The sequence below is a fragment of the Pelophylax lessonae genome (genome assembly GCF_965119305.1).
Source record: "Pelophylax lessonae genome assembly, chromosome: 11".
NCBI classification, from domain to species: domain Eukaryota; kingdom Metazoa; phylum Chordata; class Amphibia; order Anura; family Ranidae; genus Pelophylax; species Pelophylax lessonae.
This window is the reverse complement of record NC_138778.1, coordinates 183,760,436-183,774,585: the sequence shown is the minus strand read 5'-3', so window position 1 is coordinate 183,774,585 and position 14,150 is coordinate 183,760,436. Positions and strand designations below refer to the sequence as shown.

Below are 14,150 nucleotides of genomic sequence, written 5' to 3'. Positions count from 1 at the left end.
ATCCCTAGGGATATTTTGTTTTAGGCTGTCTGGGGAGGACTTCTTTAGGTGGTGGTGTGTTTTTTGGGGGCGTTCATGGGGGGGAAGATATTGGGGGACAACCAAAAGTGAGATCATGTAGGCTTAGACAGGGCCTCCTGTCAAACATGAGTTTATTTTTGTAATTTTGACTGCTTTTGAAACTTTTGTATAAGGTAGCCCTAGTGATGTTGAGGTTTCCACAGTTTCTTTTTCTTTTTGTACCAGTCATTTGTGTGGTGACACCCATCTATATAATTGGGTTGCTGCATGTTCATGGTTTGTGGATTATCCCAACCCTTCTATATTTTCTAGTGCTGAGAAAGTCTCCCCTCTCCTCTGCTAGATGAAAAACAAAAATGCCATGAAGGCTCCAGGGATGTATGACATCATTTTGGCATAGGCCACGAACCAGGAAGAAACAAAAAATAAATAACAAACAATAAATTTTGTAACTGAACCGTGACCCACACTGTGTTTGTGGGCTTACGTCAGTATACTGCTTCCTCCAGTCTTGAACATAGATATCAGATATTCAAGCCCCCCCCCCCCCATACAAAGTTAGCCGACAACTTAGCTTGTACAAGTTCTGGAACCTTCCCTTTATTGAACAGTCTCACACAATTTATACACACATGAGGACATCCCCCTCCTGATCAGATTACCCCACCAGGTCACGTGCCTGATTACATTATCCTATGCAGATGAAATTGTATACAGAAATATAATTAACATATCTAAGGAACAGCCAACACAAACAGTATACTTACAGAAAGGAAGAGAACTCGCTGCTCTACGTGATTCCAGAAGCCTGATGATACACCAGTGCACCCCTCGGCTCGCCTCCGTGGATAATCAAATGTAGAAGAAATGGCTGCACTCCAGGTGTGATCAAAATTCAGGTTTATTAGCTGAACATCCCAATGTGGCAAGGTAGACGCATTTCACACACTAGTATGTGTGCTTAATCATGATTAAGCACACATACTAGTGTGTGAAACGCGTCTACCTTGCCACATTGTCACATTGGGATGTTCAGCTAAAAAACCTCAATTTTGATCACACCTGGATTGCAGCCATTTCTTCTACATTTGACAAACGGTGTACTATTTCCTCTCAGCAACTAATAGATGACAATGATTCAATCAACCTGAGCCAATTTAACTAGCAGACTGCTGCCCTCAAACTCATGAAATACAATACACATTATCCTAAGTGTAAACACAGAACCCATTGTAGATAACAGGTGAGTAAATCCGCATATTCAACAATGTTTGTGGAAGACAGGTGGTTGAGCTGATATTAGCATCTGCTATGAGTCAGACTGTGTGAAACAGTCTTCATATGTTTCTTGAGATATATGGTTGATAAATTTTTACTGTCCCATGTGAAGTAATCCAAACCATATTCTCAGTGTCCATTAAGTACCTGTCTTTCACTCCCAGTGATGGTGAGTACTGTCGCAAATCTAAATTCCTATCCATTTACAAATGCTATCAGCATAAGGATTAAATATGGTTAATGTTGATTTGAGAGAGTTTAATTCCTTAAACAGAAGGTTAATATCAACTTGGATGTAAACAATGCAGGAGCCTGTGCATTGCACCCCTGATGCACTGATCTTGTTTGCAGTACCACTGCAAGTTTTAATGCAAAAATTATTTAAACCTATTTCTATTTTACTAATGTGGGTGCATTTATAAAACTTTTGTAAAATGTGGAGTATATCTTTAAAGTGAGTTTGTGTTGAGATCATGCACACTTAAGTATTTACATGTACATGCATGAGCTACTTTTGAAAAAAAGGGCTGCACCAAATTGCACAGTACTGCAGTACCATGCAACCTGGTTTGTTCAAACACACTGCGATAGCAAAGGTAGTGCGTTTTGAATATGGTGTGGGGAATGCGCCTTTCCCACTCTATGTGCTGGTGTGAACTGGCTCTGAGAGCAGGTCCTGCCAGCCTTCTGATGTACACAACCAGCAGGTATTATGCGGTTAGAAACTGAAGGCTCCAATAAGATCTGGGCTTTGGGAGAATGTGAACCAAATCGTACTCGTTCCTTCAATGCACAAAAACACCTGTCCTTATTGTATTTGCGTTGTGGTGCTGTTTGTTCTAAATGGCACCCTGACTCCCCTTGCTAGAGCACATAGGCTTTAGTGTACCAGAATGCATAGAAATAAAGTACCACGCATTCTAATGCAGTGCTTTAAAAAAAAAAATGCAAATTGAATGTGCTGGCCAGCCCATTCCAATGACTTGTGTGCACCTGCATTGTTGTGAATGCAGCCAAAAACCCAAAACCAAAAGATCTTTGGGATGGAATAATTTTGACATCAAAAGCAACCAGAGGTTGGAGATGGCTTGTATTAATGCTCGTTGGTTGCTTGTTAATATGCAAGTAGCTTAAAGGCTAAGTTCACCTTCAAGAACATGTTACACCCGTATTTAGGGTTTAACATGTCCCTAAGCAGCCACCCCCCCCCCCCATGACCGTGTGTCTCCCCTGCAGCCAACGTCCCGTTTAAAATCAGAGAAGATGTGCAGGGCTCTGCTGTCACAGCCATGTCATTCATTCACAAAGATCTGTGAATGAAAAAACTGCAAGTCCCATCTTCCACCACAGCAGACAAACTTGTAGGTATCACTTATGGTCCATTGATAACTGCACGGGTGGGACTCGTAGTCCATTGATGCTTTCTCCAGCTCTCTAACTGAAAGCCTGTACAGAGGTACAGACAGAAAGCTGAAGGAAGTGCGTACAGGAGTCTAACATTGCACCCGCGATCCATTGAATGCGATGGTGTGCAGGCTTCTGTGGGAAAAAATAAATAAAAAATTCATGAAAAAATATGTGCATTTATTTTGTTTCTTAACATAGAATGTGTCGGCAGATAAGAACCATTTGGCCCATCTAGTCTGCCCAATATATCTGAATCCTATGAATAGTCCCTGGCCCTATCTTATATGAAGGATAGCCTTATGCCTATCCCATGCATGCTTAAACTCCTTCACTGTATTTGCAGCTACCACTTCTGCAGGAAGGTTATTCCATGCATCCACTACTCTCTCAGTAAAGTAATACTTCCTCATATTACTTTTAAACCTTTGCCCCTCTAATTTGAAACTGTGTCCTCTTGTGGTAGTTTTTCTTCTTTTAAATATGCTCTCCTCCTTTACCGAGTTGATTCCCTTTATGTATTTAAAAGTTTCTATCATATCCCCTCTGTCTCTTCTTTCTTCCAAGCTATACATGTTAAGGTCCTTTTAACCTTTCCTGGTAAGTTTTTTCCTGCAATCCATGTACTAGTTTAGTAGCTCTTCTCTGAACTCTCTCTAGAGTATCTATATCCTTCTGGAGATATGGCCTCCAGTACTGCGCACAATACTCCAAGTGAGGTCTCACCAGTGTTCTGTACAGCGGCATAAGCACTTCTCTCTTTCTACTGCTTATACCTCTCCCTATACATCCAAGCATTCTGCTGGCATTTCGTGCTGCTCTATTACATTGTCTTCCCACCTTTAAGTCTTCTGAAATAATTACTCCTAAATCCCTTTCCTCAGATACTGAGGTCAGGACTGTGTCAAATATTCTATATTCTGCCCTTGGGTTTTTACGTCCCAGGTGCATTATCTTGCACTTATCCACATTAAATTTCAGTTGCCAGAGTTCTGACCATTCTTCTAGTTTTCCTAAATCCTTTTCCATTTGGCGTTTCCCTCCAGGAACATCAACCCTGTTACATATCTTTGTGTCATCAGCAAAAAGACAAACCTTACCATCGAGGCCTTTTGCAATATCACTTATGAAGATATTAAACAAAATTGGTCCCAGTACAGATTCCTGAGGTACCCCACTGGTAACATGACCTTGTTCTGAATGTTCTCCATTGACTACAACCCTCTGTTGTCTGTCACTCAGCCACTGCCTAATCCACTCAACAATATGGGAGTCCATGCTCAATGACTGTAGTTTATTGATAAGTCTTCTATGTGGGACAGTGTCAAAAGCCTTACTAAAATCTAGATATGCAATGTCTACTGCTCCTCCACCGTCTATTATTTTAGTCACCCAGTCAAAAAAATCTATAAGATTTGTTTGACATGATCTCCCTGAAGTAAACCCATGTTGTTTTTCATCTTGCAATCCATGGGATTTAAGATGTTCCACAATCCTATCCTTTAATAGGGTTTCCATTAATTTGCCTACTATTGATGTCAGACTCACTGGTCTATAGTTGCTCGATTCCTCCCTACTACCTTTCTTGTGAATGGGCACGACATTTGCCAATTTCCAATCTTCTGGGACGACTCCTGTTACTAATGATTGGTTAGATAAATCTGTTAATGGTTTTGCCAGCTCACCACTAAGCTCTTTTAATAATTTTGGGTGTATCTCATCAGGACCCTGTGACTTATTTGTCTTCACTTTAGACAGCAATCTTAGAACGTCTTCCTCTGTAAAGACACATTCATCAAACGATTCATTAGTCCTTTCAAGTGGAGGTCCTTCTCCTTTTTCTTCTGTAAAAACTGAACAGAAGTATTCATTAAGGCAGTCGGCTAGCCCTTTATTCTCTTCTACATACCTTCCGTCCTTTGTTTTTAATTTAGTTATTCCTTGTTTTAATTTCCTTTTTTCATTTATATATCTGAAGAATGTCTTATCCCCCTTTTTCATAGACTGAGCTAGTTTTTCTTCTGCCTGCGCTTTAGAAGTTCTTATAACTTGCTTGGCCTCTTTCTGCCTAATCTTGTAGATTTCCTTAGCTTCATTGCTCTGGGTTTTTTTATAATTACAAAATGCTAGCTTTTTATTTTTAATGATTTGGGCCACTTCTGCTGAGTACCACAGTGGTCTCTTCCTTTTTTTGCTTTTACTGACAAGTCTAATGCAATTTTCTGTTGCCTTCAATAATGCACCTTTTAAGTAGTACCATTTCTCCTGGACTCCATGTAATCCCTACCAGTCTGATAAGGACTGGTACGGATTACATGGAGTCCAGGAGAAATGGGACGACTAAAAAGGTGCATTATTGAAGGCAACAGAAAATTGCATTAGACTTGTCAGTAAAAGCAAAAAAAGGAAGAGACCACTGTGGTACTCAGCAGAAGTGTTCACTTAAAGGTGAACTTAGCCAAAAGTTTAGGCACAGGTGCACTGGAGAGTGTATGTCTTGGCAAAAATAAAAACGAATAACTAAATCTTTGTAATTCATGCACATTTCCTCATTTTTTTTTTTTTTCCTTTTTAAAAATGCAGCAGGTCCAGAAAAAGACTTGTTGATCTCCCAGAAATCGAGTGTGCTCCGTATTCCTGCTGAAATTCCATGCAGTGTTGTCAGCCTGCCTGCGTTACACTGCTGGACTACAGAACACCTCCCCCTCTCCTTGGCTCCATTACAGAAGAGGAAGGTGTCCTGTAGGAGAACCCTGGCAGGGCTGATGACACTACCTGGGATTTCAGCGCAGCAGAAGAAACTGTCTGCTTAACCACTTTACCACTAGAGCATTTTGCTGTCTTACGTCTGGGCCACTTTTTGCAATTCGGCGCTGTGCAACTTTAACTGACAATTGCGCGGTCGTGCGACGCCATACCCAAACGAAATTGACGTCCTTTTTTTCCCCACAAACAGAGCTTTCTTTTGGTGGTATTTGATCACCTGTGCGATTTTTACTTTTTGCGCTATAAACAAAAAAAGAGTGTTTATTTTGAAAAAATAACAATATTTTTAACATTTTTTTTTTTATATGAAATTCCCCCCAAAAAAGATGTAAAAACCATTTTTTTTTTAAATTTTTGGACAATTTGTTTTCTGCTACCTATGTTTGGTAAAAAAAATCGCAATAAGCGAATTTTGATTGGTTTGCGCAAAAGTTATTGCGTTTACTAACAAAGGGAAAGATTTTTGTCATTTTTGGTGTTTTTTTTTTTTTTTAACAAGTAATGGCGGCGATCTGCGATTTTTTTTTTTTTTTTTTTTTTTTTTTTTTTTTTTTGCGGGACTGCGACATTGCGGCGGACAGATCGGACCCTTGACTGACATTTTTGACACTTCTGGGGGTACCAGTGACATTACTGCAGTAATCAGTGCTATAAATATGCACTGTTACTGTAAAAATGACACTGGGAGGGAAGGGGTTAATTTTATTGGAGAGGGGGAGGGGTTAATGTATGCCTGGTGCTTACTGACGTGGGGGGGGGGGGGGGAGGTGACTGTGTGAGACAGGGACAAATCGGATGTCCAGCTATGCTGAACAGTCCGATCTGTCACTCCCTGTCACTGAGGAGATCCGCCCGCTTGTGTTTACACAGGCGGGCGGATCTCCACACACGATCGGGGCAGAGCAGCGGCGATCGCCGCTGCTCCTCCCCTGGCCCGACTCCCGCTGTGAATGAAAACAGCGGGAGCGCTGCCTACAGGGGAGGAGTCTGGCGACGTAGATCTACGTCGTCAGACGGGATCGTGCCACTTTGCCGCAGTACTATTCCAGTACTCAGTGGTAAAGTGGTTAAACAAAGTTAGGAGCTTACTATATTTCTGGCAGGATCAACTGTTATTTTTTTTGTGCTTTCTGCTTGTGTTCTAGAGATGTGCTAAATGTTTTTTTTTTTCTTGTCATACTGCTTCAGTCAACAACTGCTTGTGGAAGTAGTGGTACACATTGACATGAGAGGACATCAGTTGGCTGAGTGCAGTGCCCATTCATTTTCTTGTATGGAATCCTTTTGTGCCAAACCTTTGTGTAAAGACAAGTCTAAAGCAGTAATCCATGGCAAGCTTTTTGGGCTCGGTCTTGTGCAGATGTGAAGTATTCAAGGACTGAAATGTTGTTTGCCGTGCGTCGCTGTAAATCATAGTTCTTCATTCTTCTTTTTTTTTCTTTTTTTTTTTTTTATATCCGTTTGTTGTCAACCTACATTTATTCTCCCAGTACAGTTGAGTTAAATCAAACCTATTGTCTAGAAAGGTAAAACAAGAAAAATATTCCCCATGCCCAAGATTTAGATTATGCATCTACCGCCAGAGCAGATAATTATTATTATTGTGTTGTTGCATTATCATTAACCAGATCTATATTTGTTTTCTACAGAGTATGCAAGCAGCGCGATGTCCTACGGACGAACTCTCCCTCACCAATTGCGCAGTAATCAATGAAAAGGATTTCCAGACTGGACAGTAAGTAATAAAGTATATGCAAAATAAGGAAGTTTGAAAAATGTCTGAAAAAAATCTGCTGTGCCCTAGTTGAGTCCAGTCATCAAATGCAGATAATGGCAAAAAGAAGTACATTGCTCAAGTAATAGAGGGGCGTCCGATGTCACCAAAAGGTTGGCGAAGGAAATGCTCTAAAACAACAAACCATATTGACTTCATCATGTGTGTCAGACTTGCCTGTGAAACCACTGGCCTTTACTTGGATATCAAACCTCCAAAACTATCAGCTCCCACTATTGTCCACAGTAAGATCTTATCTTAATATCTATCTTTCAATAGTGTCAAACCGTTTACTAAAATGAAATGCTAGGCCCACCGGAACAGAAGAAAATGCAATATTTTTCTGTAGAGTATCTGATGCCTAAAACTGTTTATTTTTTTGGATAGCATGAGGAAGTGCTAGTTCACACCATCTGCTGCATTGCAAGGTAGTGGCAAGTGTGCAGTGTAGCAGGGCCAGGCTCAGCACAGTGATGATGCGCTGGGTACGGTGCATTGCACTGTTTCCTTTTTTTTTTTTTTTTTTCCTTAAACTTTATTGAGATATCACACAGACATCTCAGAAAGTTCAATTGCCAGCTGTGTGGTGCGAGACAGTGGATTGCACTGCAGCGTATTGATAAAAATTACTGCATGCAGTCCTTTTTTCAGCAATCCATTACAACAACGCAATGGGCACATAGACTGGCATCTTGCCTTTGTCATACGTTGGGACTGCGCTGGAATAGCCAGCCGCCCAATGCATTGTGGCTTGAACCAGCCCTTAGAACCTCTATAAGGTTTCTTGCTGCGTGTGTCCTTTCAGTCTGTTACATTGACAATTGTCACTGGACTGAATGTGAGGGAAAACTGAATGGAGACGCTGATTCCTGTGACCACGGTCTCTAAGAGGGGATTTCCCTCACTTTATAGAGATTTCCTTTCACTTCCTGTTGTGCCTGTAGTAGGGGGAGTAAAGGCAGGTCTCCCCAGTGGGACACAGAAAACATATTAAAAGAATACCACAATACTATACTAGCAAATGGCCCACAACACATTAAAGTGTATCTATGGTCAAAATGTAAAATCGTATATTAATTTCCACAGTACCTCAATTATTTCTAACCCACTCCTAATAATCTGAACAATCCTGAAGTTTGTAAATTTATGTTGTGAAGATTCACACACATTTAATTCCTTGAATTCTGTGACACTCATTCACAATGCTTGTGAGGAGGCACTGATGTGTCACACATTTCACAGACCATGCATCTATTCAAATTGTGCTGCTGCCCCAAAATAGCCTTTAACGCCTTCCCGACAGCCCGCCACAGATTTACTACTCTCCTGCGGGAATTGACGTAGCCATGCATCGGTCGCACGTGCGCACCGCCCTCCCGCCCCCACTAGGCAGCAGTGATGCAGATCCATGGGGTCAGCGGCCGCGATTGCCGCTGGGCACCTGAGAGAGGACGGGCAGCTATTGTATATAGGATCACAGGTCTCTGTGGTCATTTCACAAGCCCATCCCCCATACAGTTGATAAACTGTACCACCAAAAATATGTAGTAAAATACAAATTGGCCTAAAAGGATAAAAAAATTTAGATTTTTTTTTTTTGGGGGGGGGGGGGATGTTTTATGTAGAAAAAAAAAATATATATATTTTTTAGAAATGTTTTTTTTTTTTTTTTTTTTTTATTTAGAGCGCAAAAAAAAAAAATTGCTCAGGTGATCAAATACCACCAATGCTTTATTTGTGGGGAAATAAAGGACATCAGTTTTATTTAGGTACAGCGTCGCACCACTGCGCAATTTTCCGTTAAAATTACACAGTGCCAAATCGCAAAAAATGGCCTGGTCACATTAAGGGGGCAAATCCTTCTGGTCCAGAAGTGGTTAATGATAAACAGGATGAGATAGACTCGTCCTCGAATAGCCAATCCAAAAATAAAAAAAAATTTGGCACCACGATGTCTGAAAAATAAAACGCATGAAGTTTAATTAAATCCATCCAATTCAAAGAATCAATACCTGTAGTTATTGGTGCTTTTCAGCCTCTTGCATGGGCCTCATTAATTATAACTAAAGCCTATGTAAGCGGCTGAAACATGCCTATAATTACAGGTATTGATTCCTTTTATTAGGTGCATTTTAATAAAATCGTATAGGTTTTATTTTTGAGTCCTCGTAGTGCAAGATTTTTTTTCACTTTAATTACACATTTCACAGAGCCTGCCTTCTGAACTACAGAGGTGATGCAAGGAGGAGGTTTAGGAGGCGGAGTCAGTATAGGAATCATTGCATGTAGGCAGCAAGGTAAATTTAAGATATATATTCCTCGACTATAATGCTATAGTGGGTGAATGATTGGATGGCTGCACTCTCACGCAATGCAAAAATTGCTTTATTAATGGTTACAAAAGACCATAAAAACAACCAACACTGATAGGCAGGGGAAAGACAGAAAGGTTGATGCGTGTATGTGCTTTATCAAGACCACAAGAGAATCCAGTCTACACACATGGATGGAACAGGTGTTCACAATTAGTTGACTACAGACATTACTTAAGCTCCAAAGTTGTGCAATAAAGGTGAATACACGCCTCAATAATATAACAACATCAAATGAACAACTGCACAAAGATGGTGCTACAGGTATAGTAATTTAAACATTTTAAATTGGCTCTGTACATGCATCCCCACAATGTTGTATAATGTTTTTTAATTGCTGTTTGTTTTTGTCTTGAAATTATTACTATACCTGTAACCCTAATAAAAAAAACAAAATCCTGCACTAATAATAAATAAGTGAGTGATCAAATAAATTGATGATTGGTGAAAGCAGCTGAAAACACTTGATCATAGTAAATCAACAGTATAAAGCAAAAAATAGTGCAGCGCTATCAGATATGGTATAACCCATATACTTAAAGTGAAGTGTTAAATAACCAGCGGTGAATAAAGTCCATAAGTTGGTAAAAAAAGTACCAGAGGGGTGATGATAGACCCGAAGACTTGAATCCAAAAAGTGAAGGCAGGAGTACACCCGTGAAGTGAAAAATAACGAGATGGCAGCTTACCAGAAGCTGAGGCCTCCAACTTAATGGAACGGCCACATACGCCAAGTAATGAATCCAGCTGGATAACCACCTTCACAGACCAAATAATCGGATATATTCCTTTACATCATATGGGGACTCCAAACGGGATGTTATAAGCATATGAGGGAAAATAAACAGCACATAGCGTAATCCCGTTTTGATATGCACATAGGTTTATTACACTTGCATAAGTATCTTGAAAAAGGCACATCAGAAAACATCCAAATCCGATGCGAAAACCGCGGCGTCCCATGTGTGTGTGAAGCCGGCGTCTAGGGGGCGTGACAGTTGTGCGTCTGGTACCACCCGACCGGTTTCGTCATACGTGACGTCGTCCGGGGCGTGCTTTATACCTGTAACCCTACCTTTTTGTGCAGTTGTTCATTTGGCAATATTATATTATTGGGGTGTGTGTATACCTGTGAGCAGCGGGATTTTGTTACTATAGTCCATAGAAATTAATAACCACCAGGGGAGAAGTATGCAGGGATTCCAGGAAGTTGTGGAAGGAGATGGCCAGCAGATAGGCAGAACTCAAAACATGATGTGAGCTTTTTCAAGTAAGCTTATATTGTATAGTCATATTACTATTCGTATTTGCTAATAGAGTGCTGTTGTTATAAGGTAGAAGTGTATGCTGTGGGCATAGATCTCCTTTAATGAATATATAAACCAGACCAACAAAATACAGGCCTTCTGCAAGAAGAAAAGCCTACTTTGTTCATGGCAGCTACATAAAATAGGGGAATCGGGTTGCTACAAATAACAGATTTTACTGTCGGACATTTTGAGAAATGAGGGAGCAACTGAGGACAATTGCTGGTAATGTTTTTTTTTTTTTTTTGGACCAGAACATTTTCAGAATGATCTAGGTAAGTGTTAAAAAGTCTTATTAATGTGAGATAATGGTGTTTTCCCAAATCATGAAAGCCTGCATCCCCCTCATTAGTTACTAAATTACTAGTAGAAGAACCACACTTCTTCTGTAAGTGGTAAAACTGGCTGTAAGCTAATGGAAGTGGAATGTTTATTTGTCAAGGTGATAATTCATCATAACTGAGAAAAGCTCCAAATAAAAACAGATCTTTTGGATATGCAGCTTTTCTCTTTCAAAAGGTTTTTATTAAAGATTTTAAAATATACAGAGCATGTATGTTTTAGATCATAGATATGTAAGCAAGATTGACATATTGGTGAGTTCTAAAACCGTATCCACCAAAGTAACTGCAGAGCAGAACAATAGGTATACCAAAGTACTTTTGGTAACACAATAATTATTGCAATTGTAATATTTAATTTAATAATATAAATTGAGTACCAGTAACTAAGGGGCGCTCAGAGGTTTTGTGCGGACGTTGGTAAATGCAGCTTTTCAAAATGTGCTGTTTAAAAAGAACCAGTCAGATTCTCACTCACCAGTAGACTACGTCCCACCTTGTTTTCCGAGGGGACATAAGGAAGGAGGATCTAGCTTTTTCAGAGTACATAACACATTTAGGATTAGTATTTTTAAAAAGTATCGTGATAAAGCTTTTTCCTTGGAAAAGCATAAAGAACTATGCATTATACAAGGTGGTATCAAAAATCCACTAAGCACTATACTCCTGTAATCTAGCCATCGGGCTTCCTCCAGTTTCATGAAAAACATTCTTTCTGGGACAAAACACTTTATAGGATTCACCTAAAAGAATACAACAAAAGTAGACCTGTGTGCAGCCACTCTTCTGAAGTATCCCATAAATAATGTGTGTGAAAGGGTAAAAACAATAAATTTGTAGTTTTCCTGTTATGCCATGTTATTGAAAGAAGATCATTTTTTTATCATTCGCAGTCAGATGTTCAGTTTGTTTTTCCCAGTCCAGTATGGGAGGCAATCTGTTGTTATGACCAGCAAGAACAAATGTTCATTCATACTCTTTATTAATTCAACTTTAACAGAGTTCCTACAATTTGAAAGCTTCTGTTTGACTCATGAACTTGGATAACTTCTAGTTTCTTCTTACCAGGCATGTGAGTGTGAGGACTTCACAAAACCATCGGTACATCTTCACCGTTAAGACCCACCATACAGTGGTCCCGGGGACTATTGCTTTCAGTCTCCCTCAAGTAAGTGTTCGGTGTTACTGCTGTCCTGTCCTAATTTTTTTTTTTTTCTAGTACTACCTATTTCCCTGTGACCAATAGAATTCCAGTTGCAAAGTAACACATTCAGAGCAAATCCAGGTACAAATGTGGGCATTTGTGGTACAAGTTGCCTGTGTACATTTCTAGCCATTAAAAAAAATGTGTTGCTCTGTGAATGTACTCAAACGAACATATATTCAAACCATTAAAATAATTTAGTGCGCACACACTGATGAAAATAAAGTGCAAAAAAAAGAAAATTCATCCATATATACATGTAAATCTAAACTAAAAAAATTGCCAGGTAAATTATGCAGATTGAATATTTTCAATTAAAGTGCCAATTATTCTGTGCAAAGCATACAAAACCTCAAATGTTGATTCAAAATGCCAAATCTTCAAAGGGGAATGGTATAAATAGAGAAATCCCAATTCCAAATACTGTGGATGACACAAGTGCTCCACACGTGCCTAATTACAGGTACGGGGTTCATGCGGTGTTGGGCTGGAGGGGGAGGGAGCACACCGCTGGGGGCTCACAAAATTTTCTTATGTGATAATGTCAGGGTGGGGGTCCCTGTTAGGGCCCTCCTGGCGGACTACAAGTACCTGGAGGGCCGTTGGGGTCCTGGGTGCTGCGCCACATGGTGCCGCCATTTTACTGTGGATGGCTGTTCTGAAGCTTCGGTGGACATGTTTGTGTAGTTCGGCGGCCATGTTTTCGGAGTTTCCCTTTGAAATCAATGCGGCGGCCATTTTCTTTGTAGCCTTTTGAGCGGTGATGCGGTGGTGGGCCTCTAGTGGCAGTGACGGCGCTTCCTCCTTCTCTCTGATCGCTGCATGGCAAGCAACTTGGCGCTCTGAATCCTTCCCTAAGTCGGTGGTGGTGAGTCCCTGCGGGTGTATAGCTCCCTCTTTTTGCTATAGCAGCGCCGCAGGTGTGCTGGGACTAATGGTACTACCGCTGCAGCGGTGGGGGGGTTTTAATGCAATTTTTTCACATATTGGGGGTGGCCACCGGGTTAACCATGGAGCCCCTGGAGCATGTGTCACCACCTGACCCACTCTTTGAAAGCTGCGGGACCCTCTGGGTCTTTGTCTACCCTGGTGGCGGTCCTGCAGTCACTAGCGTCCAAAGTTAATATGGCTCTTCCAAAGCGGCCTGGCACGAAGTGGCCCCCCCCCCCCCGTCTTTATCTGCATCCTCTGCCTCCTCAGATTGGATTTGGCCGCTGCAGAGGCGAGTTATCCCACCGGGTCTGCGTCCACACACCTTGAGTGCTCTGACAGTGAGGATGAATCCTCTTCCACTGCAGCCACACATGAAAAGGCACTTGTGGAGGCACTGATTGTATCAGTGCGGGAAATTTTAAAATGGAAGGACACCGCTAATGCTGCGCCGGCGGCGTCAGTGCAATTTGGTACCCGCAGACCATCCAAGGTGACTACGGTGTTCCCCTTTCCTGCCTATTTGGACGAGATTGTTGCAAGTCAGTGGGGATCCCTAAAAACGCTTGGTTGGGATACCCAAGCGTTGCTAGAAGGCATCCTTTTGAAGAGCCACTTTTTAACAAACTGACAGTTCAACCGGTGGTTGATTTCTTAGGTTTCCAGATTGAATAAAGCCACGCTTCTTCCGGTGGATTCCCTGTCTTTTAAAGACCCTGTGGACAAGAGAGCTGAGGCTCTGGTCCGATAACT

General features: G+C 41.0%; 1 protein-coding gene across 1 annotated transcript in view; it reads left to right on the top strand.

Moving 5' to 3' along the window:
- Positions 1-14,150, top strand: part of NSF (N-ethylmaleimide sensitive factor, vesicle fusing ATPase) — a 166,997-nt gene that overhangs the window by 57,813 nt on the left and 95,034 nt on the right. Inside the window, exons 2-3 of the mRNA XM_082271580.1 lie at positions 7,119-7,204; positions 12,332-12,431. Coding sequence (XP_082127706.1) covers positions 7,119-7,204; positions 12,332-12,431 — 186 coding nt within the window. The remainder of the gene's footprint in view (positions 1-7,118; positions 7,205-12,331; positions 12,432-14,150) is intronic.